Raw genomic sequence first — 27,591 nt, 5'->3', positions numbered from 1 at the left:
TGCACATCACACCGTCCGAGGAGGGTGGGCTTTGTGGGGAGCCTGGTGGCAGAGGGAAGGTGTGGAGGGTGACAGGAAGGACCCAGGGGACCCAGCCCGCCACGAGTCCTGAAGCCCGAGGTGCTCGAGCTGGGGCAGCTGAGGCCAGGCTGTAGGCAGAGAGCCTGGTGGCCCGGCTGGGGTAGCATCAGGCATCATGACTTTGGGGCTAAAGCCTTGGACCTTGCAGCTGACTCTTGGGGTGTCACCTCTCACCCCAGTTCCCCTGGAATTCTCCACCAGTTGCCCACAGGAAGTTGCTCTCCACAACAAATCTCCCGTCACTGCAGTCCCTGCTCGGCCACTATGACCCCATGCCCCAGGTCATGGCCAACAGCACCCAGCCTAGCACCCAGGAGAGGAGGGTGAGATTGGATGGAGAGTCCACCCAGTCTGAGGTCCCTCCGCTGAGTCCTCACCAGCCCAGCCTGGACGTCCTCCCGGGAGACTCTGGGTCCCCTGCAGTGTCCTAGCATTCACAGGACCCCGAAGGACTGCTGATGGGCCTCGTTGGCAGCACTGGGGCCAGAGCATGGCACCCTGAGGGCCGTGTTGGCAGTCCTGGGCCCAGACAGCATTCTGTGAGACAGTGTGGTCTCAGGGCTGCCCGGCCAGCCTTCCTCATCCCCCCTTTTGTCCTTACAGGCCGCAGGGGACACACCCACCACCCCCAAACACCCCAAAGACAGCCGAGAGAACTTCTTCCCTACAGCTGTGGCTCCCACAGCCCCTGATCCCATGCCAGCTGATGCTCTCCTACGGCCCAGTGAGACCCACGCCAAGCCTTGCCCTACACCGGCTGCCACCATAGCCCTCACCACCTGCCCTCCCATGGCATCAGCCTCCATTCCAGACCTGGCCAAGGACCCCGGGCCTCCCCAGCCACCCAGGCCCGAGGCCACCCCAAGCATGGCCTCTCTGGGCCCAGGTGAGTCCAGCATTCAGCAGTGAGTCCTCCGTATGTGGAGACGGGGGGCTGCAGGGTGACCTCTAGCCCGGTGACCCTTGGGAAGCACATCATACGATGGAGGCTGGGGGGCGCCGTGCTGGTCCTCTTGCCGGCCTCACCCCAGGCGGGCGCCCAGCACTCTTAACCCGGCCTCTGGTGCCCCTGTCCCTGTCTTCGAAGGAGGGTGGCAACGGTGCCCTCACGCGGGCATGGCGAGTGGGAAGGAGCACCGCCCGACGCACCGACCGCCGCCCTTGTTTCCTCTCCCACAAAGCCTTAGGGTCAGCCAGCGAGGAGTTGGGGCAGAGGGCCCTGACCCCAGGTGCACACGAGCCTCTGCAGGCCTGCTGCGGTGGGGGGCATTCCTGCCAGGGCCGCCGCATGGGCAGGGTGGACAAGCCACGGGCCAGGGCCAGGGCCGGTCAGTGGGCTTGTGAAGGAAACAGGCCCTATCAGCAGGAAGGCGCCCTGTTCCTCCTAAAATCCAGGATGCCCTGGAAGTGGCAGCCTGGGCAGGGGCAGCCGGCAGACCTGGGGACACACAGGCCTGTGGCTTTGCTGGGATGGGCCACGAAGCGGCATCAAAGGCCGAGACAGGAGTGGCCAGGCGCCATCCTGACCCCAGGTCCCAGGCCCTCCCCGCGTCTCCTGCCTGCTCCTCGGACCAGCCTGCGCCCCCGCTGAGGCCCCGCTGCTGCTAGCAGCCCTCGTCTCTGAAGGCGTGTGGCCCTCCCGGTCAGTGCCCTTGGAGGGCCACATCCGGGCTGCTCCTTCAGCCATGCAAGCCCGGCTCTGTCCTTTCCTGACCCTGAGTGATGGGACGGCTGCCTACCTGGGTGGAGGCCCAGGAGGGGCGGTCGTCCCTCTCAGCGCAGGCGCTGATGTTGCCCCCTATGCCGTCCCCATTTTGCTTGGAGACTGTGGAAGCGCAGGGACCCTCTGCCTCCTCGGACCCTGCTGCCAAGGGTGCCCTCTCTTCCCCTTGGGTCAGTTCCTGCGGCCTCTCGTTTTGAGAGGAGCCTCTCGAGGCTCCAGGGCAAAGGGTAGCTGGAGACCTGTAAGCGCCGTCGCCTTGGCTGCCCACGTTCCTCTCTGTCTCACTGGCTCAGTTTCCAGCGCACGCCGTGTAAGACGGAGGTGACAGCACTGTAGGGTCCAGAACAGTGCTTGGCAGCTCGCAGACACAGCCACGGGGGTTGGCGGTGGGGATTTCAAGGGGCTTCGGTGGTGGGCATCATGGCCCAGAGAAGTCACTCCCTGGCAGGGAGACCAGCACTTGTCCCCCTCTTGTCTCGCCACCTCAGGTCATCTTGCCCTCCACCTGACTCGTGGTCCTGTAGTCCCTGAGGACCGGGGATTCGAGCGCGTCAGGCCGTCAGCTGGTCTGAGTCCACCCAGGCCATGCGCAGGCCTCGGGCCCTTGCCAGCTGTTGGCTGCAGGCCTCGGGCCCGCCACTGCGGGCCTCTCTCTAGGTTGCTGAGTGTCTCTGTGTCATGGCTGCTGGCTTCCCAAGAGCCCAGGATCTGGGAGGGAGAGACAGAGGAGGAAGCTCAGAGGAGGCCACAGTGTCCGTCACAACCTACTCTCAGAAGTGACCGCCGCTCCCTGGTCTTGGCCACGCACAGCCTGGGGCAAGCTTCCTCAGGGCGCCGAGTGCCGGGAGGCGGGGCCGTTGGGCTGCCCCGGCTGCCGGCCTGTCCTGCTCGCCCCACCCCAGCCCCAGCCGTCTCCACACCTCCACGCTCGCCATTCCGAGTGACCTACCAGCCTCTGCCCCCGGGTCTGTACCGAGTGCAGGCTCGGCTCCGGGTTGGTTGAGTGTGTGCACACTGCAGGCCAGGACCTGGCTTGGGGCTGGCCCCTCTTGCTGAGGGTGAGCCTCCAGGGGCAAGGGAGGGCAGAGCAGGGAGAGGAGGCGGGAGGGCGCTCCAGGCCGCAGGGCCAGCGTGGTGGCAAAAGCACCTGCCCATGCAGGGCACCACCCGCCAGTGGGGTTTCGAGGGCCGGAATGCTGGCCTCATGTCAGGCCTGAGAAGCCAGGGGGAGTCTGAGCTAGGGCTGGGCCCAAGGTCTCCAGGACACCGGTCCTCGGGGACCCAGTACCCAGGCCGTGAGTCTGCCCTGAGGAGCCGGGAAGGTCGCCCCAGTGGCACAGGGTTCCTGCCTGGCCGCCGGCTTCCCACAGAGCCTGAGGCCTTGGGAGGGGTCCGCAGAGCCCCAGGTGGCTAGGCCCCCAGGCAGTTCCGCTCTGCCCAGACCTACCTGTAGGCCTCCCCAGGCCAGGGCAGCCCCCTGCCCTGCCGGCCGCCAGGCCCTGGAGGCCCTGGGAGGGCCTCTGCCCCACTCCCTCTGCCCGAGTGTTCCCTCTCCTCCTGACTGCCCACTGAGAATGAAGGGCTCGGGGAGAGGCTGGGCCCAGGTAGCCGGGGCAGTGCTGCCTGCGGGAAGGCCTGGCCCAGACGCCCGCCGGCCTGCTTCGTGGCTGCGCGTCCCGCCGCAGTAATCCGAGTCCTTCCGTAATGGCACCAGGTCTGGGCTGGTCTCCTTGCTCCACGGGCGCAGGAGGGCGGCCAGAGGAGCCGTCCAGGCCACTGGCTCCTGCCCGCCCCGGGGGATGGGGCCGGACCCTGGGGGCAAAGAGGCGGTGAGACCCGAGGAAGGGAGGGGGTGGCCTGTGGCCCCCACAGCCAGGGGAGGCTCCGTCCTCTGGACCTCAGGCCCATGTCTGTCCCCGTCCCAAGGACGGGGGCCGCCTCACCTGCTGGAGAAGAGGGGTCGCTCCTGGCCTGAGGGCCTTGACAGGAAAGTGGGGGGGGCTGCAAGGTGACGGCCTGTGTGGCGGGAGATTCAAGGCCCCCAGAGAGAGGAGGAGGAGACCAGTGTAAGGAAGAGTGAGGAGCCCGGGCCCAGAGAGGCCGGGGGGCCCTTGGGAGCTGGGCCTGCGGGCCCAAAGTGAGCCAGTCGGCGATGACTAACAGCCTGGCTGGCAGCCACAGGCTCAGCCTTCACTCCTCAGGCCCATCCCCGCCTTGGCACTACTGAGGCCAATTCCTGGCCCCTGTCTCGTGCCAGGAAAGCTGTGGCCTGACAGGAGGGCACCATGCTAATGCGCCATTCCATCCACTTTGGTCTTAGCTGGTTTGTTTGCCTTTGGGTCCTGATTGTGTTCTGATCGTCATTCCAACTGTCGGGCACAGATCAGTCCCAGGGTGCAGGAGCTGTCTACCCAGGGCTGAGTGGGTGTGTACTTCCCACCGGCACCACCCGGCCCATGTAGGCGGTGGTTCCAGAGGCGCCTCTCCTGGTCCCCAGGCAGACGTGGAGAGCCTCCTCAGCCCGGTCCCCTGCTGGGCATCTCAGGGCCCCGCAGCTGTCCTTTGTTCCCACAGAGGGAGAAGAGCTGGCAGGAGGGGCAGAGGGCACCAGCCTCCCGCCTCAGGAGCCACTGCACGGTGAGCAGGTGAAGGCAGCCCCCGAGGGCCCCCCGGCAGAGCCACACTGCTGGCCCACAGAGGCCACGCCCCAGCCTGGCACTGAGCCCGCCTGCAGCCAGGGTAAGGGGAGTAGGGAGCAGCCAGGGCGGGCTTCACCTGGAAGAGGGGAGGGTACCCCAGGGTGAGAGGCTGTCGGGCAGGGTCTGGGGAGGACTCAGTGGCGGAGGGGCAGAGCAGAAAGGGGAGGCCCGGCTGAGAGCTTTGGAGGTGGGTAGAGAAGGGTGGGAGACGTGCCTGGGAGTCCACCCCGGCTCCACGGAGGAGTAGGCAGGCGGCCCGGGTGAGGCTGCTTAGCTGGGGGAGGAGTCGGGCCTGCGGAGTGGTTGGCTGGGCTGAACCACTTCCTTGTGGAGTCAGCCTGTTCCCACCAGCAGCCCCGACCAGCCAGGGCCCTTGGGGACCCCACTTAGGACAGCAGGGCCTGGTGCCAGCCCAGGGGGAGCAAGCATGTGCTCTGAGTGAGCCCCACTCCTTTTAAAGCCATGGGGCTGCAGAGGGATGTGGAGACCAGCCAGACTGTGGGTGGCTCCCGGCTCACGCAGCTCCCCAAAGGCTGCCAGCCCCAGAACTGCAGCTCCCAGGAGCGGGACAGGAATGGACGCCCCCAGCTGGCTGAGTGACCTGCTCTGGGCCCTAGCATCCTCCCTGGGCACCAACAGGACATGCCTCCTGGGATGGCCACCGGATGCAGCAGTTAATGCATGCACATGGCCCACAGGGCCTGCCTGTGTCCCAGGCCCTGGGTTCCCAGCGTGCACTGTGCTCCTGGAGGGAGGGGGGTCCCAGTCCCTATGCCCCATGCCCCACGGCCCAGAGCCAGAGCCGGCAGTCAGGGAGGCAGAGACAGAAGGAGGCGTGGAGCCTGCCGGCCAGCACAGGTAAAAAAATGGAGAGAACACACACTCGGTCTGATGCGGCGGGAGGAGGCAGTCTGTGTCAGGAAGGGGAGCTGGGGGGGGCGGGGGGCACTTACCGCCACCACACTTGCCCCGACAGGACCTGCTGCTGTAGGGCTCAGTGCAAGATACAACTGCAGAGCTCCTTGTTCAGGAACTAGAATTGTTTAAAGGTGACAGCAGATCATTAAACAAGCCCATGATGCTGGCCCTGCTGGCCCAAGTGGGGTTGGGGCAGTCAGGCCTAGGAAGCTGCAAGCAAGGCTCAGCCCCCAATGTCCAACCCACAGTTGTCAGCTCCAAGGTGCCCAGCAGTGGGAGTGCCCAGCCACCCGAGGGCCCCCCAGGCAAGGCAGAGCCTGGCCGGGCCAAGTCACGCCTCCTGCCCAACATGCCAAAGCTGGTCATCCCCTCGGCCACCACCAAGTTCCCCCCTGAGATCACCGTCACGCCGCCCACCCCAACCCTGCTCTCACCCAAAGGCGGCATCTCGGAGGAGACCAAGCAGAAGCTGAAGGTGACCGTGGGTTCCCGGCTGGAGGTGTGGGTTGGGGCAGGGGTTATGGGGCTCATGGGCCCTGGGGGCCCTGGGTGGGCTGGGCTGCCCCTGACCAGTGCCCCACCCGGTCTGTGCAGTCAGCCATCCTGTCTGCCCAGTCGGCCGCCAACGTGAGGAAGGAGAGCCTGTGTCAGCCGGCCCTGGAGGTGCTGGAGACATCGAGCCAGGAGTCTTCGCTGGAGAGTGAGACAGATGAGGAGGACGACTACATGGACATCTGAGGGGCCCCCCACCCACAGCCCCCCTCCCTGCCTGCGCAGCCACATCCCCACCACATGGGCCCAGAGGAGGCCAAGATTAGCTGGGAAGATGGGCAGCCGAGGTTTGCGCAGCGGTGCCAGCATCCTTTTCTATGAAATGTTGACTTTGTAAACATGCCCACGCCCAGCCCAGGTGGCCATGTCCACACCTGGAAACCCGGATGAGCCGGGCTCTGCCTGTGTCACAGTGAGGGGGTCATTTAGGGTTGGGCTTACCCCACTCCTTTTTTTTTGGTTTCTTTTCTAATAAAGATGGAACAGTTTTCTTTTCTTCTTTGTTCACCCAGGACCCTTCAGTGGATTGCTGTCTGGGGTTTCTGGGCCCCTCAGGAACCCCAGAGAGCAGGCAGGGATGCTGGGGGTTGTGTTGTGTATTTCCCTCGGTCTTGTCCCCGCCGCAACAGAATTGAGGGGCAAAGACACAGTAGTGAAGCGAAGTAAAAGTTTTATTTAAAGTTACTTAGAGAAAATGTACAGGCGACCTCAGGGAGGAGAGGCACCTTGAAAGGTTTAAGTTTTATTTCAGGAGAGAAAGTGCGCACTCAGAAAGGGAAGCATGGGCTACTTCAGAGAGAAGCACACTGAAAGATTGGGGAAAAGTTAAAGTCACACACTTAGAAAGTGCAGGCCACCTCAGAGGAGCGCCCTGAAAGGCTGGGGGTTCCCCCTTCTAAGGGTTTTTCAAGTGTGTGGCAAAGGGCTAGGGGTGTGCACTTGTTAAGTGGTCTCAAGGTGTTTGATGACACATTAAGTTTCTTATCAGTCCTCTAGGTAATTCTGCAAAATTGGCTTAACACGAGAAATTTACGGCTCCGGTTCCCTCTCCGGATAGCAGCTTCCCGGTTTGGGAGCATATCAGTCAAGACTGCCTGCCCATCCTCCACGGTGGGCCGAGTTATCTGTTTGCTTAAGAGTGTGTTAAAAATCTTACTTCTTCATTTCTTGGATTTTAAAATGCAATTTTAGCTTTAAGATGGAATCTTCCTGTCTTTATTATGCTGTGTAGGTGGGCCTTTAGCAGGCTAGAGTAAATCTCACAATGATCTGATTGACAGAATGAAGACATGGGCTGTGCTCAGACACTTCTCTTTATCTGGGGAATAGTCAAACATTCAAGGCCAAGTTGCTTCTGACCTTTTGAGCTTTAACGAATTAACTCTAACTCTGAGTCTTTTCTGGATTTCTAGTTTTAGCTGGTTAATTTTTAGTCCTTTCTAGTGGGCATTACTGACCTTGTTCTCTTCCCACCCCGCTCGTATCTGTTTTCCTGCCTAACAGGACAGAGGCTGGACCAGGGAGTGGTGGGCACAGCGGGAGCCAAGCACAGCAGGGCCTCCCGGGTGGGATGCACACGGCCTGAGGGACACGCCTGGGGCCCTTTCAGAGTGTGGGAGCCGGGGGAGGCCACACCTGGGAGCTGGCTTGCACCCCAATGTGGTAGGGATCCTGGAGGTCCTGAGAGGTGGGGTCTGTGTCAGGAAGGGGAGCTGGGGGGGCGGGGTGGGGGGCACTTACCACCACCACACTTGCCCCATAGGACCTGCCGCTGTGGGGGGGATGTGAGATACAACTGCAGAGCTCCTTGTTCAGAAACTAGAATTGTTTAAAGGTGACGGCATATCATTAAACAAGCCCACGATGCTGGCCCTGCTGGCCTTTGGGGCGGCATAGGTTTCAGGGACCCCCAACCTGCCCTTCACTGTCATGCCCCCAGTGCCTTGGGCGCCTTGGCCTGGGGTCTCCCCTGGAAGGCTCTCTGGCCAGGGTCTCCTGTGCAAGAAGGACGACAAGCGGCTGGGCACTGCCAGGCTCCCCAGCCCAAGCCTGACAGCCTCCGTGGAGACCCAGAGGCTTGGCAGCCTTGCACGGGCCTTCTGAGCTGGGCTGGATTCAGGCCCTTTGCAGGGGGCCAGAAGCTGAGGGGCCAGAAGTCAGTCAGCTGGTCGCCCCCGAACCCACAGGACCTGTGTGCGGAGCCCCCACACCGGACTCTTGACACTTGGCCAGAACTCCCAGGCTGGAAAGAGGAAGCAGCCACCTTCCTTCCTCCAGGCCACGGGGTCCCTCCTGGGGGCAACCCCGCAGTCTCCCAGGGCCAGTGCTGGCTGCATGGGGAACGCCCAGCCCCAGCCCCCCAGGCCTGCAGGGAGTCCCCAGCAACGGACTGGTGGCTCCCCACTCCCAGCTGACTTCCCTGACGCCTGCAGGATCCCTCCTCTCTGGAGCAGGTACAGGCACACCCACCAGGTGAGAAGGGCGTGCCAGGGGGCAGGCTGGCCGAGGCAGGTCACAGCCCTCCAGCCCCCTGTGCAGGAGTGAGGTCTTGTCCCTGTCTGATGCCTTGAGAGTGGCCGCCCGGGGAGGACTATCTGCCTGTCCAGTCACGTGGCAGAAGCGCAGGGCCCTAGTGAGTCCCAGGCCTGGGCCGTCCCCGCCCATCCTGGCTGTGGGACCTCCCAGAAACTGCCAGGGGCCTGGTCCAGCATTGCTGCCTCTCCCAGTGACCTCATCAGCCCCACCTGCCCCCATCTGGGCCTCAGTTTCCCCACCTACACAATCGCACAATGAGAAGGGAGGGAACACTGCAGAGATAATGCATAATCATGAGTGACACTGCAGGGGTGGGTGGGGCTGGGCCCATCCTCTCTCGGTCCTGCCCAGGGCCAGAGGCCAGTTTCATGTGTGAGCACCACCCCAGGGCCCCAGCCAAGCTGGGCAGCAAGGTGGGGGCTGCAGGTTCTGATCTCACCCTGGGCCAACCCGCCAGGGGCTGGGCCCGTCCCTCACCCCTCTCCTCCATCCAGAGGGGATCCCTGCAGAGCTGTCTGGGCGCACACGCACGCAGGCAGTTCTGGGTGCCTCCACCATGAAGTTACTTGCTCCCCCACCCCCCGTCCCCCGCCACCAGGCTACGGGGAGGAACTGGGACTAGACACCGGAGGCCTGTAGCTGAGAGCCCCAGGGGCTAGAATCTAGTGTTGCAAGGGCGACCCCGCCCTAGCCCTCACCCCATAGCCTTCTGTTTCCTGCAGGAGCCCCCGCCCTGCGTCAGGGACAGGGCCCCGGCTGGAATCCGCAAGTCTGAGCGGCAGCCTCTGCGTGTCCGGCCTCTTGAGAGCCAGAGGTTCTGCAGCTGCAGGCTCAGGCTCCCTCCCCCGTATCCCAGGCCAGCGGGCCAGGAATGTGCTAACTGGGCACGTCGGACACTGCTGGCTGCAAGGGCACCTGTGGACTTTGAGAGGGGACTGGGCGGGGCTGGTGGTGGCGCTGCGTGTGGGGCAGGCGGGGCCAGGCGGTGGGGAGTGAGCCTTCCTCCCCCTCGCAGCCACTGCAGGGCGCCGCCGCAGGCTCGCAGGCTCGGGCTGCACCATGAAGCTGCACCTCCTATGCTGGGCCCTGCTGCTGCTCGCGACAGCCCCCAGCCCCGGCCCCTGGCTCGCAGCAGGTATGCCCCACCCTGCCCTGCTGCCCCCTGTCTCCGTCTGCCTGCTGCAGTAGGCTGGGGCAGACCCCTCTCTGTCTGGGCTTAGCCTCTGTCCTCTGTCAAGCCATTCGGGGCTGTACTGGGGGTGGTGAGAAGGAATTCTGGGGAGCCTGGGGCCAGGGGTGGGTGGGCTGCCGGCAAGGATCGGGGAGTCTGGGCCATGCCCACTCTAAACCTACTCGGAGCCGGCAGGCAGCGGCTGTCTAGGAGGGAGGTGGCAGGCTCAGCAGAGCCCTTGACCTGTATGCTCAGTCTGACGGAGGGTGTGCCCACACATGGGGGAGCCCCCTAGCCCCCCGGGCCCCCTGTCCTGAGAAAGGCAGGACGGTGGGTCCTTATCGGGGCGGGGCGGAACCTCGGGGGAAGTCTCATACCCCGGAGCTCTGACCCCGGCCCTGAGGGCTGAGCAGGGCCTAGCTGGGCGGGGCAGGCCCCCAGGTCCCACCTCGCCCCCTCCCAGGGAGGCGCAGCCACCCTCCTGCTGCTTGTCTCACCTGCTGGCACCACTCAGTCTCCTCCCTCAGCCTCTGAGCCATCACATCCTCAGTCAATAAATACTTATGGACACTCGTGAGGGCTACGTCCTGCACTGGATGAAGTGAGGCCGCCGGTGTGGCTCAGGCCTGGCCCTCGACTGGCTCCCTTCATGGTGTGCGGCAGGGAAGGGCCAGGTGGGACATGTGATGCCAACCTCAGTGTCTGTACCACACCCCGGCCTCTACCCTCCAGCACTCCTGGCCATGCCTACTCCAGAGGGATAGATCCCCAAAACATGGCTGTGACACAGGTCGCCATGGCAGAAAAGGCTGGGTTCTGATGCCCACAGCCCTCCCACCAACCCCCACTCCTCCAACCTGGCTCTGCCAGGCCCTCTGCTGGGAATGTCCGTCCTCTCCTGGGGATGTCTCCCTCTGATGGGCCCGGGGAGATAGACGCGGGTGCTGCACAGGTTGGATGCTCAGGACCCTCTCCTCCAGGTGCCCAGGGGAGCTGCTCCCAGCGCTGCGGGGACCGGGCCGGGCCATGCTCCTGCCACCCCACCTGCTTGGGCCTGAGCACCTGCTGCTCAGACTTGCGGGACTTTTGCCTGGAGGTCTCGCCCTACTCAGGCTCCATGATGGGCGGCAAGGACTTCGTGGTGCAGCATCTCAATTGGCTCAAACCCACGGATGGCGTGATCTGCAGGTAGGTGGTCCAAGGGGCTGGGCCACCACAGATCTGTGCCTGCCAGGGGCCCAGACCCACTGGATGGCTGGGGGGAGCCCCTCAGACCAAGAACAGGGACGGCTGACCAGTGGGGTCCCCAGGGAAGCGCTTGGGGCCCAGGCCGGCGAGAGGGTCAGCCCACCCTGGCCCGGCCTCTCTTGCCCCCTCCGGCCCCGACAGCTTTAAGGAGGGCATCCAGACCCGTGGCCACGTGGACGCTCTTGGACGTGTGCACTGTGTGTCGCCCTTGCTCTACGAGACTGGCCGCATCCCGTTCACGCTCTCCATGGACAATGGCCGCTCCTTCCCTCGTTCGGGGACCTGGCTGGCTGGTGAGCCCCTCCATGCTAATCCAGGCCATGGGCACCAGCCGCCTGCTCCTGGGCCTGGCCCTCACGGGGCTTCCCCGGCACTAATCTATGCACACCTGGCCTGCCAGCTGTGCCCCGCCGCTCTGGCCAAACCAGTCCCTCGGGAGGCCCTTCCCACTCTGGGCGTGGGTTCCTGAAGCTCCTTTCCCCACTCCCTGGCAACAGGAGACCCCCCCCCAGAGAGCGTGGGGGCTGCAGAGGTCCCCCAGCAAGGTGGGCCAGTGCCTCCTGGCTCAGTTCAGCAGGCCGGGGGCTGGGAGGAGTCGGGTGGGAGGCCAGTGACCAGGGACACAGGGGCCAGAGCGCGGCCTCTCCCAGCCTCCGTCCTGCCCTGCAGCGAGGGTCTGGGGGAGATGTTCCGAGGGAGAGGCCTTGCTTTGTCCTTGGGAAGCCCCAGGGCCTCCTCCCCAGGGTCCCAGGACCCTAGGCCTTGGCTCAGTGCTTACCCCCACCGCCCAGTGCACCCCAGCAAGGTGTCCGAGGCAGAGAAGAGCCAGCTGGTCAACGAGACACACTGGCAATACTACGGCACTGCCGGCTCCGAGGGCAACCTCACCATGACCTGGAATGCATCAGCTCTGCCCACACGGTCTGTTGGCATCGAGCTGTGGGGCTACGAGGAGACAGGTGAGGCCAGTGGAAGGCTGGGCCGACGCAGGAACTCTGCGGGCTGCCTGTGGCTCAGGAGTTCTGGGCCTGCAGAGATGGGAGAAATCCCAGGCAGAGACTGTGGGAGAGGAGAGCGCAGGAAGGAAGGGGACTGGCAGGAAGCTGGGGTGCGGGCTGGGAGCAGCACAGGGCGATGGTGGACCCCTGGCACGTAGGACCCAGCTCCAAGAGGAGGTGTGGGCATTCTCAGCCCTTGGGTGAAAAGTTCATCCTGGAAACAGAAAAGGCTTGCCCTGCTCTGTCTCTGAGCCCCTGCACAGCTGGCATGGCCTTGGGCCTACCCTCCAACAGAGGCTGTGACCCTAGACTGTTGGGGGAGGAGGTGGCAGTCACTCAAGCCAAGGTTGTCGCTAGAGCAGTAGGGCAGGCCCTCCTGTGGAATCACCTGTCCACCCATCAGGCTGCTCTGAGCACCCAAACTGGCACTAGCCCCTCCTCTGCCCCCTGGGGGTCTTTGGAGAGGTCCTAGGGCTGACCGGGGGTCCCTACCCTAGGGAGGCCATACTCTGAGGAGTGGACAGCAAGGTGGTCATACCTGTACCCCTTGGACACAAACATCCCCAACTCTGGCTTCTTCACCTTCACTCCAAAACCTGCACCTCAGAACTACCAGAGATGGAAAGTGGGTGCGCTCCGGATCATCAGCAGCAACTATGGCTCAGGGGAGAAGTAAGGAGGAAGAGGGCCAGAGGGGCTGCCCACCTGCTGCCCACCATGCTTGGCAGGGCAGCCAGGAGCTGTGGTAGGGAGGGTGGGCGCAGCCTCAGTATGTGCACGGCCCCCACAGGGATGTACACGCGCTCTGGAGCAACGAGCACGCGCTGGCCTGGCACCTGGGTGATGACTTCCGGGCAGACCCTGTGGCCTGGGCCCAGGCTCAATGCCTGGCCTGGGTGGAGCTGGAGGACCAGCTGCCAAACTTCCTGGAGGACCTCCCCGATTGCCCCTGTACCCTGGCCCAGGCCCGGGCTGACTCCGGCCGCTTCCATGTGAGCCACCCGCCCCAGTCAGGGCCCAGGCACCGGGGAGGGAGCAGGTGGGGCCAGCTGCGCACAGCAGCCCCACCCAGGACAGCGCTGGGGGAGGCTGACAGAGGCCCCTGGGAGACAAGCGCCCCTGAAGCGCTGGCTCCCAGGGAGGGGATGGCAGCACCTGAGACTGGCACGGGTGACAGCAACCTGCCGCTCTGCAGACGGACTATGGCTGCGATGTGGAGCATGGCAGCGTGTGCACCTACCACCCAGGGGCTGTGCACTGTGTACGCTCCGTGCAAGCCAGGTGAGCCCCGAGATGGCAGGCAGGGCTCAGGGCGGGGCTGGGGACAGGACCCCAAACGCGGCCCTGGCCTCTTCCCGCCCCCTGACCCGTCCTCACCTCTGACCCATGCCCTCTCCCAGCCCCCGGTATGCCTCAGGCCAGCAGTGCTGTTACACAGAGGCCGGCACCCAGCTGCTGACGGCAGACTCCACCAGTGGAAGCACCCCGGACCGCGGCCACGACTGGGGAGCGCCCCCATTCCGGACACCGCCCCGTGTGCCTGGCCTCTCCCACTGGCTCTACGACGTCATCAGTTTCTACCACTGCTGCCTCTGGGCGCCCGAGTGCTCCCGCTACATGAGTCGGCGTCCCTCCAGTGACTGCCGTGGCTACCGGCCTCCGCGCCTGGGTAGGTGCCAGATAGGGCGGGCCAGGCAGAGCCAGGCCAGAGTGGCCTGCCTGACCCTCTGCTCTCTCCAGCCTCTGCTTTTGGGGACCCACACTTTGTCACCTTCGATGGTGCCAACTTCACATTCAACGGGCGCGGCGAGTACGTGCTGCTGGAGGCGGCTCTGACCGGCCTGATGGTGCAGGCCCGCGCCCAGCCCAGGACACAGCCAGACGGTGAGTTGGGGCCTGGAGCCCAGGTAGTTCAGGTCAGCTCAGCGTGGAGGCTGGAGCAAGCGGGTCCTGTTCTGCCCCCACCACCCCAGGCACGCAGGACCGAGGCACGGGGCTGACAGCCGTGGCTGTCCAGGAGGGCGACTCAGATGTGGTGGAGGTGCGGCTGGCCAACGGGACTGGGGCCCTGCAGGTGCTGCTGAACCAGGAGGTGCTCAGCTTGGCCGAGCAGAGCTGGGTGGACCTGCGGGGTGAGTGGGACGACCAGGCAAGGTCAGCAGGCTGCCTGTGCCCCTCCTCCTGCCCTGCTGGGCCTCCTCACCTGGCACCAGCCTGGGCAGGGGGCAGAGGCTGGTGTCCAGGGCACAGATGCAGAGGTGGAGGCCTCCTGGGACTCATGCAGGGTGGCAGCCCCACGCCCCTGCACTCCACCACAGAGGGGCCAGCTCTGGGGACACATGCCCCTGGCCCCCGGCTCTCTGTGGCATGGTCTGGGCCCCCCAGTATTGATGTCCAGCCTAGGGGACCTGGTCTGATCTTGAGACTTCACACCCACGGAGCCCAGACACAGCCTGGCCTGAACCCCAAAATGCCAGGCCAGCAGGACAAGGCCTCAGCACTGCCCAGAGGAGACAGGGGCTGCCGTGAAAGGCCTCCCCACTGCTGGGAGGAAGCTGCCCTGAGGATTCAGGAGTGGCCACTCCCTGACCGAACCCCTTCCCGCCTCAGGGCTGAACAATGAAATGATTGCCAGCCGGGTGGGGACCTGGGGTGGGCCCACCGGCCCTGAGCATGCAGGGATCCTTGGGAGGGAAGAGGCGGGCATGGCTGCTGCCTCCCAGTCAGGGAGCTAGGGCTGACGGGTGACCCCCATATGCAGCCTCAGAGTTTGGAGGGGTCCCTTCGGGCACAGGTCTGGCACTCGGATGCAGTCACAGGTCTGGGCCAGGACGGTGGAGTACCACAGTTGGAAAGGCCGGCCCTGAGGACACCCTCCCCTGCGCCTGAGCCAGGGGCACCAGCCCACCCAGCCTAGGACTGTGGGGCCACGGCACATTGCCCACAGGGGTAACCCTGCTTCCCCTCCACCTGTGCCCAGGCATGTTCCTGTCGGCAGCCGCCGGGGACAGCATATCTGTCATGCTGTCATCGGGGGCCGGCCTGCAGGTCAGGCTCTGGGGTCCATTCCTGAGTGTGGCGGTCCTGCTCCCTGAGAAGTTCCTTACGCACACTCGAGGCCTTCTAGGGACGCTCACCGGGGACCCTACAGATGACTTTGCTCTGCGCAGTGGGGAGGTCCTGCCCCCCAGCGCCAGTTCCCGAGAGCTGTTCCGCTTTGGGGCTGACTGTGAGTGACCACGGGGAGCATGCGGGGGCTGGGGTCATGGCAGGGATGGGTCAGGGGAGGTGAAGGTGGAGACCGCAGGCCCCTGACCACCAGCCAGTCCTGTGTGTCTCCCAGGGGCCGTGAAGAATGACTCCTCTCTGCTCACCTATGACTCCCCGTTCCTGGTCAACAACTTCTTGTACCTGCCCAAGCATGACAGCAACTTCCAGCCCCTCTTCCCGGAGGAGGTCACCCTCAGCCCCAGCCAGGCTGCCGAGGTGGCCAAGTTGTGTGGGGAGGACCGATTCTGCAGCTTCGACGTGGCGGCCACCGGGCACCTGAGCGTGGGCAACGCCACAAGGGTAGCCCACCAGCAGCATCTGCACCACCTGCACAGCCTGCAGCCAGGTGAGGGCGGCGGGAGGGTGGGCCAGGGGTTGGGCACTTCGTGCTGGGGCAGGGCCCCACAGGCCAGAGGCTGCAGGCAGCAACCAGCAGCTGGGGTCTGTCACCTGTGCCCTGCCCCCACCCCAGTGGTGTCCTGCGGCTGGCTGGCCCCGCCCCGAAACGGGTTCAAGGAGGGCATCCGGTACCTGATGGGCTCCACCGTCCACTTCCACTGCGACAGCGGCTACAGCCTAGTCGGGGCGGAGGCCAGCACCTGCCTGGCCGACGGCACCTGGTCCGGGTCCACCCCGACTTGCCAGCCGGGTGAGGATGCCCTGCCCGTCAGCGCACCCCTCCCCTGCCCCGCCCCGCTCCTCTCGCCCCGCCCCCTGCGGCCCCGCCCCGGCCGAGCCGCCTTCACAGCTCCGCCCCCTCTCCAGGGCGCAGCTACGCGGTGCTGCTGAGCGTCATCTTCGGGGGCCTGGCGGTCGTGGCTGTGGTCGCACTCGTCTATGTGCTGCTGCGCCTCAGGAAGGGCAACACGTGAGACCCCCGCCCACCCTGACCTAGGGTCCCGCCAGCAGGACCCGGGGCTGTGCCCCTCCTCCGCTCCCCGGGGATTCTGGGGTGTGGGTGGGACGGGGTGCCTGCTCTAGACCACGTGCGTCTCTGTTGCAGGTCCACCTGGAGGTCTCAGCCCTGAGGCGAGGGCGCTTGGCCGGCAGCCCAAAGTGCACAGGGGCAACCCCGGGGGCCACACCCAACCTCTCAGGAGACCGCTCTCAACTCCCGAAAGCCTACACTTCAGTACCTCGGTCCCCAAGTCCCCAGCACCAATGCACCTGGGACCCAGATTCCTGATGCCTGAGCCTTTAATACCTGAGGACCCGAGGCCTGGCGCCTTGCACTGTCACCTCAGCCTGGGCCTCCGGCTCTAAACCGTGCGGTTCCCTAGACCAGCTGTCTCTGTTCCCCAGATACGTGCAGCTCTGCTTCCCCCAGACAGAGGCCCCAAACTCTTGAATAGTAACGCCTGTCTTCCAAGCATTTAATGCTCCTGCACCAGAACGTACACCGCTGATGCCTCAGATCTAGTGTTTGGTGACTGTGACCTGACCCCTGACATAGGAGATGTAGTCGGGGAGCCCCAGTCCCCAGCTGCCTTGATTCTCCACCCTGAGCCCAGCCCACAGGACCCGAAAGCAGAGAATCACCCTGTGAGCTCCATGCATGTACGTTGACCCTTAAACAATACGGGTTTGAATTGCACGGGTCCACTTACACATGGAATTTTTTCAATAACTATACTAGAAAATTTTTTGAGGATTTGTGGCAATTTGAAAATTTTTATTTTCTCTGTTTATGTTATCTTAAGAACACAGTATATAATAAAAATAACATACAAATACATAGTAATTCACTGTTCATGTCATCAGTAAGGCTGTTAGAAGTTAAGTTTTGGGGGGTCAAAAGTCATGTGCATTTTCAATGGTGTGCAGGCTGGCAGCTGTTCAAGGATCAGCTGTGATTCTAACTCCTTTGGAGTATCACCTCTAACCCCTCCCTGCCTGTGGTGCCCCTTCCCGGTGTCCTGTGTCTTGATTCTGGAGAGTTCCACGATCGCCCTGTGGGTCCAACACCTCTCAGAGCAGCCTAGGTCTGTATCCATCCGCAGACACATCGCCTGGGACAGGCTCCTCCCCAGCCTCGTCTCTTCAGTGGGGTTGAAATCAGTGATGGCTTTGTGGGGTGAAGACAAATGGCTCTGGCTGTGAAGGATTCACCATGAGGTGCTGTGCTGGGTACCTAGGAGATGGGATAGTGCCGGCCTGCCCTTCTCAGCACAGCCACCTGCTCTTGCACCCTAAAGCCAGTTGGCCCAGCCTGGCCTTGGGCCCCCATCCTGCCCCAGGGCCTCGGTGAAGGCAGTCTCTGGGTCCACGTTCTGGGTACCTGGGCCCTTCACCCAGGAGTGTCCAGAGCTCGGTAAGGAGCTCCGGCCTCATGCCATTACCATGCCTTTGTGGCAGGGGTGCTGAATAGGGGCCATGGGAGGGCCTGGGCAGATGTGCATCGCAGGTCTCAGATGGAGGAAATGCTGGGGAGCACGGGGTTGGAGACTGGTGCCCCCTGGCTCAAGTGGGAAGCTCATCAGGGATGGGGGTGGGGAGGTTGCCCAAGGGAATGCAGAGCCTTAGGTCAGAGGTGATGGGCTGCCACCACGGGCCTCCGCACAGCCTGTAGTACCTAAGGTGGCCACGCGGGGGGCAACAGAGACTAGGAATAGATCAGAGGTGGGGCTGCACATGATCCCAGGCCATCTGGGAGGCCAGTCAGCCCCCCTGTTTGCAGCGGGGCCAGCAGCCTTGTGGCCACAACCTTGGCCAAGACTCACGCAGACCCACCGCTGCACCTCCTCTCCATTGGGAGGGCCACGAGTCATTCCTCAGTCTCAGGAGCTCAAGGGAGACATTGCACAGGTCTCGGACCAGTGGAGTCAGGCTCCTGGCCTCCCCACCCCTTCAGCCTCACCCTTGGCTGAGCGTCCTGGACAGAGGCAGGAGAGCTGAGTGGCGGGGGGCAGGTCCAATCTTGAGGGCTCCCTGGAAGAGGCAAGTATGCACAATAAGGTATGTTCAAAGGAGCAGAGCTGAGAGCTGAGGGTTGATGGTCTCACCAAGGTGGTGTTCAGACTCTAGAGAGGGGCATGGGGTTATGCCCCTCCCCTTCCGGGCCCCTCCCCATGCTTCCCCACTTCTTAGGCTTCCAGCTCAGGACAGGGTGGGGCTAAGGGACGGCCCCCTGGCCCCTGGGCAGGTACTTTCCTCCCTGAAGATGAAGTAAGGCAGGGCTCGCTTCCCACTGACCTGACCTGGGTGCTCAGTGCCTCCCTGCACTGGGCGGGGCACTGGAGGCTGGTCGGTGGGCGAGAGGTCCGCTTCCTGGCCAGGGCAGCCTGAACACGTGGGGGCAGGCACACAGGGCCCAGGAGGGCCGGGGTAGCTCCTGACCCCCAGACCAGGCCTCAAAGGACAGGTCAAATTCTCAGAGATGTGGTCGGTCAGAGGACGTTCCACGTAGAGGAGCGCCCTGAGCAAAGGCTCGGGGAGGAGGAACGCAGTCCGGGGCAGGCCTGAGAGTGGCCGCGTGTTGTTAGGCCTCGTTCTGAGAATAAAGCGCAGCCTCCCTCGGGCCTCCCCGCCCCACCCCTGTCCCTACAAGCCTGGCCCTTGAGCTGCCCCCGCCCCTCCCCCGCAGAAGGAGTGCACTGTCTGTGCCCTGGCCCCAGATATCAGGCATTCCCTGTGCCAGGGGCAGGCCAGGCTGGGAAGCCCCAACACCTGGCAGGGTTATCCCAGGAGCCCCTGGGTCAGGGGTGCTGCTGGGCCTTGAGAGGGTGAAGGTCCTCGAGCCCCATAGGGACTCCCTAGAGACGTCCAGGGCAGGCACCTCTGCCTCAGGCGGCGGTCTCTCCAAAGTGCAGTTGCAGGGCCTCCGAACCCCATAGCCAGTCCCCTTGTAGGATCTGAAAAATCAAAAGTTAGCATAAGTACAGCCATCTTAAAGGCTTAAATACCACCCCTTAACCTAGAAGGAGGAAAATTATTAGAATCTTGAAAAACAAGTTAGTCAGCCAGTGTTAAATGTAGTGACCTTTAATTAGCTGACCTCAAATCAGTTAATCATACACACCAAGCTTATCTTGCTAGAACCACCCTAAACATTCCGAAGGTAATCTTATCTAACCAGACCCCAGGATGTGGCCCCAGGCAAAGATTTATGTGTCTATGAAAAAACACTGTATTGTGATTGTGGAAAATGTTGCCCCCTTTGAAAATGCTATAAAACCTTCTGGCTTTGTGTGCTCAGGGTCCTTGTTGAGACCCGCTGCGTCGGGCTAACTTGGACCCCACATAGCTGGTTCCTGAATAAATTCCTCTTGCTTATTGCATCAAGAGACGCCTTTCGTGAGTGATTTGGGGCGGCGTCCTCCTCTGGGAGAATCCAACACCCTGCCCCTTGTACCACTTGGGGCTTGGGGGACGGTGATCCAGAGACTTGGAAACACAGGTGATGGCAGAGCTGGGAAATCAAATAGGGGCTGGTGGGGCAGCCCTGAGTTCCCAGCAACGGCCCCGGGCAGAGGGACAAAAGGAGGAGGAGGCTGAGAGTCGGGCCCAGGTCCCCGTAACAGGAGGAACCACGCAGGCCCACAGGGTGCTAGTGGAAGCCACAGACCCCCACGCGGGCCCTGGGTGGGGGAGGCACTCCCTTCTCCTGCTGCCCCCTCTTCCCACCGGGGCCTGCCGCTGGCTGAGTGCCATGGGGAGGGCTAACGCAAGGGCAAGGGGCCAGCAGGGCACAGCGGGAGCAGAGAGCCCTCCTCAGCCAGCCTGGTTCCTTCTGAAGCTCCAGAAGCTTCAAGGCAGCCGAGGGCCCACCCTGAGCCACCCTGGTCCTCAGGCAGCTTTCAGCTGGATGCTGGCCAGGTAGGAGAGGGTGGTCAGTGCAGCACCTTGTGGGAAGTAGGTCAGGAGGTGCTTGCGGAGGGGTCCAGCTACGGCAAAAATTCAGAAGATAAAAACCACTAGGGAAGTCGGGTCGGGTAGGTGCTTGGAAGTGCATTCAGCAGCTCACACCCGCCAAAGCCTGTTTGGGGCTGCACACTGGACTACATTTCCCAGGCTCCCTTGCGGTTGGGGGCTGTCATGTGACTGAGTTCCAGCCAATACGATGTGAGCCCATACATGTTCTCGCCATCTTCCCTCCAGACTCCCTGCCACACAGATCTCAGGTTGCCGCATCAGATGAAGACAGTAGACTTCAGAGCCCGCTTGACCAGCTCCCACAGTTGCAGGTCCCTCTTCCCTGATGGAATCCTGATAAATAACATGTAAGTTGTATGCAAGAAAGTGCACTGCTCAGGGCACAGCTCAATGAATGTACCCAAAGTCAACATGCCTGGTAGGCTACCACTCAGGCCAAGAAACCGGGCAGTACCACCACCACCATTTTCTCCCAGGTTATCTATTAAAGCTACCAATGGGGTGGCGTGGGGTGGAGACACTTCCAGGTCTGGCCCGTATCACCCCTCCAAACCCTTTCCTCTGCTCCCACAGAAGGAAGGATCAGCTGAGTCCCGAGCAGGTGAGCAGGAAACACCCCACTGACCCGTTCACCCATCCAGTACTGCTGCGGGAACAAGAAGGAAACCCTTGTGATTAAGCCTTTCTGCATTGTGGGGTCTATTTCTTGCATCAGTCCTGCCCCCTAACCTTACACCAGAGGCGAACATGTAAACAGATGGCCTAACATTTTTTTCAACAGCGTTGAAAATGAATACTATGTACCCAAGATTTTAAAATGTTCAAACAGATATACTTACATTCAGAGCTGCATTATTCACAATAACCAAGAGGTGGAAGCAGCCCACGTGTCCATGGAGGGATGAATGGATACACAAATGTGGTCCATCCAGACAATGGAATATTATTCAGCCTGGGAAGGAAATCCTGACACAGGCTACAATTGGATTAACCTTGAGGACGTCCCTCTCAGTGAAATAAGCCAGACACAAAAGACCAATACTGTAGGAGTCCGCTTACATGAGGCACCTAGAGTAGTCACGTTCCTAGAGAAAGTAGAACAGAGGTTGCCAGGATTGGGCGGAGGGGTAAATGGCGAGTTGTAGTTTAATGGGTACAGACTTCCACTTTGCCAGATGAAAAAGTTCTGGGAACAGATGGTGGCGATAGCCACTCAACAGTGTGAGTGTATTTAATACACTGAACGGTATATAACTATAAATGGTTAAGATGGTATGTGTTATGTATTTTACTGCAATTAAAAATAAAAATAAAAAATTCAAACAGAAGAATTTGCTTAACTAGACCCCGGCTGGTGGACATTAAGCTATACTTAGTGGTTTACTTCTACAAACACCGTCACTTTGTAGATAAGTTCAGGTTTACGTGCAGGAAAAATTCACACAATAGGATCGGTTAAACTGCACATGCATTTTCCTCCTGGAGTTGCACCAATTGATGTTTACGCCAACCTTTGAAAGAGCCTGGTCCCCCACACCCTTGCCAGCATGAAGATCCTTCAAATTCTGTGCATTTTGCCAGATAGATGAAACATGTCATGGGGCCTGCATCTCAGAATGAACTATGTTCCCAGAATTCCCCTCCCTGTGTGTTTCAGGTTAGAATGAGCTGTGAAAGAGATTCCTGTGCAAGATCTGTTGGGTGGAAGTAAGTCGGTGGTCTGTTCTTTAACTCACTCATTGTAGCATGTCTGCTGACCCAGCTGGTCAGCACCAGTGATGGCCAGGCCCCCACCTGCCTCTACACCACCTTCAGGGTCCCCAGATTCCCAGATTCCCAGGCCAGACCTTGTCCCCTTGGCAACAAGAAGGCACACGGTTTTCAGGCCATCCTCGTGGGCTCCGACTCACGCTTGGGGTTCCAGCCAGCCCTGGGTCTTGCCCACCGTTTGATAACCATCTTCCCTCTGAACTCCCTGCCACGTGGATCTCAAGTTGCAACATCAGATGGAAGATAACAGACTTCAGAGTCCCCTTGACCAGCTCCCGCAGTTGCAGGTCCTGCTTGCCTGATGAAATACCAATAAATAATGAACATGTAAGGTGTATGCAAGGAAGTTCACTGCTCAAGGCACAGCTCAATGAATGAATTCAAAGCAAACATGCCCGGTGAGCCACTACTCAAGTCAAGAAACTGAGCAGTACCACCCCCACCATTTTCTCCAGCAATCCCTGCCCTCCTTCTCCCCAGGTTAACCACTCATTTCTCACACCATAGATTAGTTTTGCCTGGTTTTGCACTTTACATCAATGGAATTGTAGAATAGAAGCTCTCATGTCTAGCTTCTTTCGCATATTATTTTTATGAGATTCAACCACATTGAGGCTGTAAATTACTTTTTTTCTGAGTATTATTTCATCTAAAGAATTTGTTTATCCATTTACCTACTGAGGTGCACTGGAGTGGTTTCCACTTAGGAGCTATAATGGCTGGTGCATAAGCATGCTTGGATTTGTCTTTTGATGCACAAATACATGATTTTGTGTCGGGTAATTTCCTAGGAGCAGCGTTTCTGGGAACTGTGCGCGGTAACTTTAGGAGATAATCCCAGTTTTCCGAAGTGACTACCAATTCCCATGGGCAGTGTCTGACAGTTCCACTTGGCCATCTCTTTGCCAATACTTGGTATTGTCCGTCTCTTATTTTGGCCCTTCTGATGGATGTGTAGTAGTGGCTGACTGTGGACTTATTTTGCATTTTTCTGACAACTAGAGAAGCTGTACACCTTTTCATATATGCATTGGCCATCTGGAGTGCCTCTGTTGTGAGGTGCCTATTCAGATCTTTTCTGTTGGGCTATCTGGATCTCTCTAAATGATTTGTAGAAGTTCCTTATTCTGGTTAAGAATTTGGTCACATGAAAGCACTGCCAGTACTCTCCCATTCTGTGAGTTGCCTTTTTACTGTTTTAATGATGTCTTTTGTTGCACAGAAGTTCTTGATTTTAATATAGTCCAATGTATTTTTTTCTTTTGTATCCTGTTGGAGAAACACTCGCCCGCTCTAAAGTCACAAAGCTGTTCTATGTTTTCCTATAAAAGTATTATTGCTTGATTATTTCACCATTAGATCTGCAAACCATCTGGAATAGATCTTTACACATTGTGTGAGGTAGGGGTCAAGATTCATATTTTGCATGTGGATATGTGATAGACTCAGACTGTTTATTGAAATAGCGCACCTTCAGCATGCTGAAGGCAGCGCACTGCATTGCTGTGTCTCCCGTTAGAGGTCAGGTGACACTATTCTTGCCCTATCGTCTGTTTATCTTTGCACCGCATTGCCTTAACTGCCATAGCTTGTTCTTGGCATCTAGCACTGTGAGTCCTCCATTATGTTCTTCCTCAAGATTGCCTGGGCTAGTCCTGGTCCTTGGCGTTCCCATATGAATTAGAATCAGCTTGCCAATTTCCACACACAAAAAAACTTGTTAGGATTTTGATTAGGATTGCATTCAATCTGTAGATGATGAATGGAGGGAGAACTGGCATCTGCACAATATTAAGGCTTCTAGTCTATGAACATACCTGAGTTACTTTTTACTTCTAGGGTTTGATTTTTTTTTATGATATTATAATTTCAATTCAAAAAGGTGTTTTCTATTTGTGTCTGGTATGTGGAAATAGCATTGATTTTTTTTATATTTTCCTTGATTCTTGTGATCTTATTAAATTCACCTATTTCTAGCAGTGTATGTGTAGAGTAGCTACAAATAACGAAAGTTGTATGTATGCCCACCTTTCCAACCTTATGCCTTTTGTTTTCTCACCTAATTGCACTGGAGAGGATTTACCTTATGCTACTGAAAGGAAATGATGAAAGCTAGCAGTGCTTTTCTTGACATGAGGTATGACGTCAACTCTAGGGTTTGTAGCCACAATGATCAGATTAAGGACGTTTCCTTCCATTTCTAGTTACTGAGAATTTTTATTGTGAGTGAAAGTTGGGACATTTTATCAAGCGCTTTTCTGTGTTTACTGAAAATTGTCAGTGATTTTTCTTCTTTCTTCTGCCAGGATGTTAGCATGGGGAATTGCATTGCCTGGTTTCCTACTGTTCAGCCTGTCTGGCATGCTCAGAACGAACCCACATTAGTGGTGATGACTTCTCTTTTTTATGTATCATTGGATTTAGTTTGCTTGTATTTTTGGTTAGGAGTTTTGTGTCTCTGTACATGAATGGAAATCACCCTCTACTTTTCCTTCTGGAAATTTCTTTTGTTGGGTTTTGTTTGCAAGATTATGTCAGCCTAGAAGAAACAAAACAAAAAAAAACAAAAGATTGTGCCAGCTTCATTAAAAGCATTGGGCAATGTTTCTTCTTTTCTGTTCTCTGGAGGAGTTTGTGTGAGACTGATGTTTTTTCTCTCCCCAGCATTTGGAAGAATTCACCAAGCAAGACCTTCTAGGCCTGGGGTTATTTACTTGTCCTTGTGGGGGTCTCACTGTTGTTTTTATTGGCAACGCTTATTTATAATTAAGGTTGTGCAACTTCTTATATGTTGAAAACAGCCATTTGTAGTTTCTTTTTCTGTGAGCTAATGAGTCGTGGCCCTGTGCCTCTCTCTAGTGGATGCTTGGTCTCTGATATTAAATATTTAAGTACTTAAATATTAAAGAAACCAGCCCATATCATATTACATATTGAAACTATTTCCCCCAAATTTTTCATTGGTCCTTTAAGGTATTTTCCACATTGAAATTTTTGTGTGTTCAGATGTATTCATTTTTTTCCCTTTTATGGCTCCTTCATTTTATGTCATGACTAAAAAGGCCTTCCCCAGTCAAAATAAAATTTAGAATGTAAATAATTTGTATACAAATAATTAGAGACATAAGTAATTATTTCAAATAGGCTATAAATAAATTTTCCTCATGTTTCACTTTGATATTTATGTGGTTTCAGTTTCAACTCTTAACTCTTTGATCCCACTGCAATTTATCTTCATGTAAATAAAAAGGTAGAGATCCCATTTTATTATTTTTCCAGCGGGCCGTTCACTTGTTCCAGTGCCAAGTGTTAACAATTCGTCTGTCCTGCTGTCTTGCAATACTCCTTTAGCAAAGACAAAATCCCCACGCTTGTTTACATCTCTTTGCACATTTCGTACAGTCATTGATTTTTTTGTTTATTCATGTGCTATTTAACTACATATGTTTATATACAAGTTTATATTTTGTTTTAAAATCTGATGGATTTGTTTATTTGATTTTGGTTCTTTTTTTTATTTTTCACAAAGGCACCAGTGCAATTCAATGAGGAAAATAAAGGTCTTTATAATAAATGATGCTGGAACGGTCACCCAGGCAATTGTTTCAGCTTCCCCACTGAGGCCCGAGGTTCCTCTCAAACACGTTTTTGTATCCAGTGTGAGGAAGGGTGTCAGGCCTCCTTTTGTCCGTCTGTCTGTCCAGTGTCCGCCTCTGGCGCTTACTCTGCACCCTTCAGTGTCCGCGTCTGTGTTCTCGTCTGTAAATCGGGATACTCACCGCCCACCCCCCCCACCCCGTTAGGGAGAATTACATGCACTGAGTTGATACGTGTAAAGCAACATAATAGCACCCAGCCCGTGGATCCGTTCACCCATTTTATTTAGGGTTTTTTTTTTTTTTTGGTCTTTTTGTTCTTATCAAGAATGGCTATTAAATTTTGTCCAATGCCTCTTCAGTCCCTGTGGAGGTGACCCTGTGGCTTTTACCGCTTCTGGTAGAAGAGGTAAGAGGCGCCCTCACGGGCACAGTAAGAGGAGCCCTGCCTTGCGGCGCTGCTGTCGGCTCCGCTTGCGGAGGCAGGACGTGCTGTTCTCTTAAATATGTTGCTGGATTCTCCTTGCTGATAATTTTTTCAGGAGTTTTCTATCGTCGCACAAACAGAACGGGTCTGTGGTTCGCCCTGCCGGGTTCAGAGTCAGCGCTACACCACCTTCCTACCGCGAATGTGGCCATTTTCTTCCTCGCCCTACACGGTCGGAGCTTAACCGGCCGCAGAGGCCTCCGGTCTTAATGGCAGGACACGCGTCACCTGTGGAACTTTCTGGAAGGGTGTTTGAGGTAGGCTATGAGCATTGACCTGTCTAGATCCTTGCCTCTTCTTGGATCTGTTTGTCCTTCACAGTTAAGTTTTCCAATTTAATAAATAAAAAGATGGGATTGGGATGCCCAATTAAATCTGAATTTCAGATAAACAACCATGTCTTGAGCATAAGTGGGTCCCGAGTACTGCAATTCTCGGTGTATTGCATTGGCTATTTAATGACTTCTCTAATTTTTTTCAAAAACCTATTTTTCTGATTTGAAATTTGTTGATTTCTGGGTCAGTTTTTACTGCAAGCTTCTACTTTCCTGATTGTTCCGATTATTCCTTTTCTAACTTATGTTAGATACTTTATTAATTTTAACTCTTATGATTCTATTGTCCATCTGTCTGTCCAGTGTCCGCCTCTGTCGCTTACTCTGCATTCTTCAGTGACCTATTAAAGGCAATGAATTTTCTTTTGAGGCCTGTGTTAGCTGTTCTCAGGGGTTGATCTGTACTGCTGTCAGTGTTATTTTGAAGGTAGTGCAGTCTCGGTTTTGATTTCCTCTGTGTGGCAAGATGTATAAAGAGACGGCTGTAAGAGGCCCCGGCTGCGCTGGGAATGCACGTTGACTGGCATTGCTGGGGGTCCGGGCAGGAAGCGGGCAGGGGCTGGGCAAGTCCCCCAGGGCGGATGAGCGGAGGCAGAGGAGTGGGCTTCCTCCAGGGGCCCCAGGGGGCTCCGTGCTGCTGCGGGGCAGTAGCCTGTGCACAGGCCGGTGCTTGTCATCGCCGTGGGTGGGGAGGAATCGGGGCAGTGGGGGCGGCAAGGAGCTGAGGGGAGATGAGGAGGGGAGGCAGGGCCGAGCCACGCACGTGGGCAACTAATGGGAGGGTAGAGGGGGCACCTGGGAGCTTCCGGCTGCCTCAGAGCTGGCTGCTGTTTTGGTGTGTTCAGTCCAAGGTGCCTGAGGATCCCAGATGCCCTGAAGGTGGTATGTGGGTCTGATGCTCCAGAAACCTGGGCCGGGCCTGGGTGGGGACCAGTCAGCTCACTGCGGTAACCGAGCCTCGGGTAACAGCCCCAGGAATGGCCAAGGGTGAGTCGGGACTGGGCCCCCAAGGCCCCCACCGCCAGCGTGCAGGGGCAGTTATGCCCTGTGACCTATGGATGCCCCTGGGCAGCACTGTAGAGGGACTTGCTCAGGCCTGGCTGGCTCCAGCAGCCTCCTGGGGCTCGGGGCCAGTCTGGGAGCCCAGGAACAGGCTCCTGACGCAGGAGCGCTGAGGCTTGTGCCAAGCAGCGTCCTGCTCCCCATGGGGTGTGGGACGGCCGTCAGGATGGGCCCCACAGAGCTGTGCCAGGCAGCCCTCCCCATCCGACGCCCTCTCTGGCCACACAGCCTGCTGGGTCAGAAACCCTCGCACTCCCGTGTCTGTGTGAGCCTA

At 58.6% G+C, this 27,591-nt stretch overlaps 2 protein-coding genes across 13 annotated transcripts in view; both read left to right on the top strand.

The window, feature by feature from the left end:
• The window catches only part of CABIN1 (calcineurin binding protein 1), a 154,806-nt gene extending 148,345 nt beyond the window's left edge, over positions 1–6,461 (top strand). For 5 of the 11 annotated variants that reach the window (XM_036993212.2, XM_036993210.2, XM_036993208.2 and 2 more), the window contains 4 exons: positions 685–967; positions 4,379–4,543; positions 5,670–5,896; positions 6,016–6,461. In XM_036993212.2, the coding sequence (XP_036849107.2) occupies positions 685–967; positions 4,379–4,543; positions 5,670–5,896; positions 6,016–6,159 (819 nt within the window). In that variant the 3' untranslated portion in view covers positions 6,160–6,461. The other 6 variants (XM_036993213.2, XM_036993211.2, XR_005054480.2 and 3 more) reach the window with 6 other exon arrangements.
• A 3,003-nt stretch (positions 6,462–9,464) lies between these two features.
• Positions 9,465–16,928, top strand: SUSD2 (sushi domain containing 2). 2 transcript variants are annotated; one of them, XM_017646203.3, is made up of 16 exons: positions 9,465–9,643; positions 10,194–10,353; positions 10,660–10,867; positions 11,069–11,220; positions 11,719–11,886; positions 12,423–12,597; positions 12,716–12,917; positions 13,121–13,206; positions 13,326–13,594; positions 13,666–13,809; positions 13,899–14,057; positions 14,906–15,154; positions 15,269–15,541; positions 15,668–15,844; positions 15,961–16,063; positions 16,199–16,928. In XM_017646203.3, exons 2-16 carry the CDS (start codon positions 10,329–10,331, stop codon positions 16,221–16,223), a joined length of 2,415 nt encoding a protein of 804 aa, XP_017501692.3. In that variant the 5' UTR covers positions 9,465–9,643; positions 10,194–10,328; the 3' UTR covers positions 16,224–16,928. The 2 variants fall into 2 exon arrangements, with proteins under 2 accessions (XP_017501692.3, XP_017501690.3); XM_017646201.3 differs by lacking the exon at positions 10,194–10,353 and having other exon boundaries at positions 9,489–9,643.
• The last annotated feature ends 10,663 nt before the right edge of the window (positions 16,929–27,591 follow it).

Source organism: Manis javanica, chromosome 15 (genome assembly GCF_040802235.1).
Source record: "Manis javanica isolate MJ-LG chromosome 15, MJ_LKY, whole genome shotgun sequence".
Taxonomy (NCBI): domain Eukaryota; kingdom Metazoa; phylum Chordata; class Mammalia; order Pholidota; family Manidae; genus Manis; species Manis javanica.
Note: the sequence above shows the minus strand (reverse complement) of the source record. Positions and strands in the feature narration are given on the sequence as shown.

Excerpts from the sequence above, each read along its gene's own strand:
- SUSD2 (XM_017646201.3), top strand. The coding sequence starts at position 9,568 with ATGAAGCTGCACCTCCTATGCTGGGCCCTGCTGCTGCTCGCGACAGCC. Across the intron at positions 9,644-10,659 it reads CGGCCCCTGGCTCGCAGCAG|GTGCCCAGGGGAGCTGCTCC; the intron begins GTATGCCCCACC and ends CCTCTCCTCCAG. Across the intron at positions 11,887-12,422 it reads GTGGGGCTACGAGGAGACAG|GGAGGCCATACTCTGAGGAG; the intron begins GTGAGGCCAGTG and ends TCCCTACCCTAG.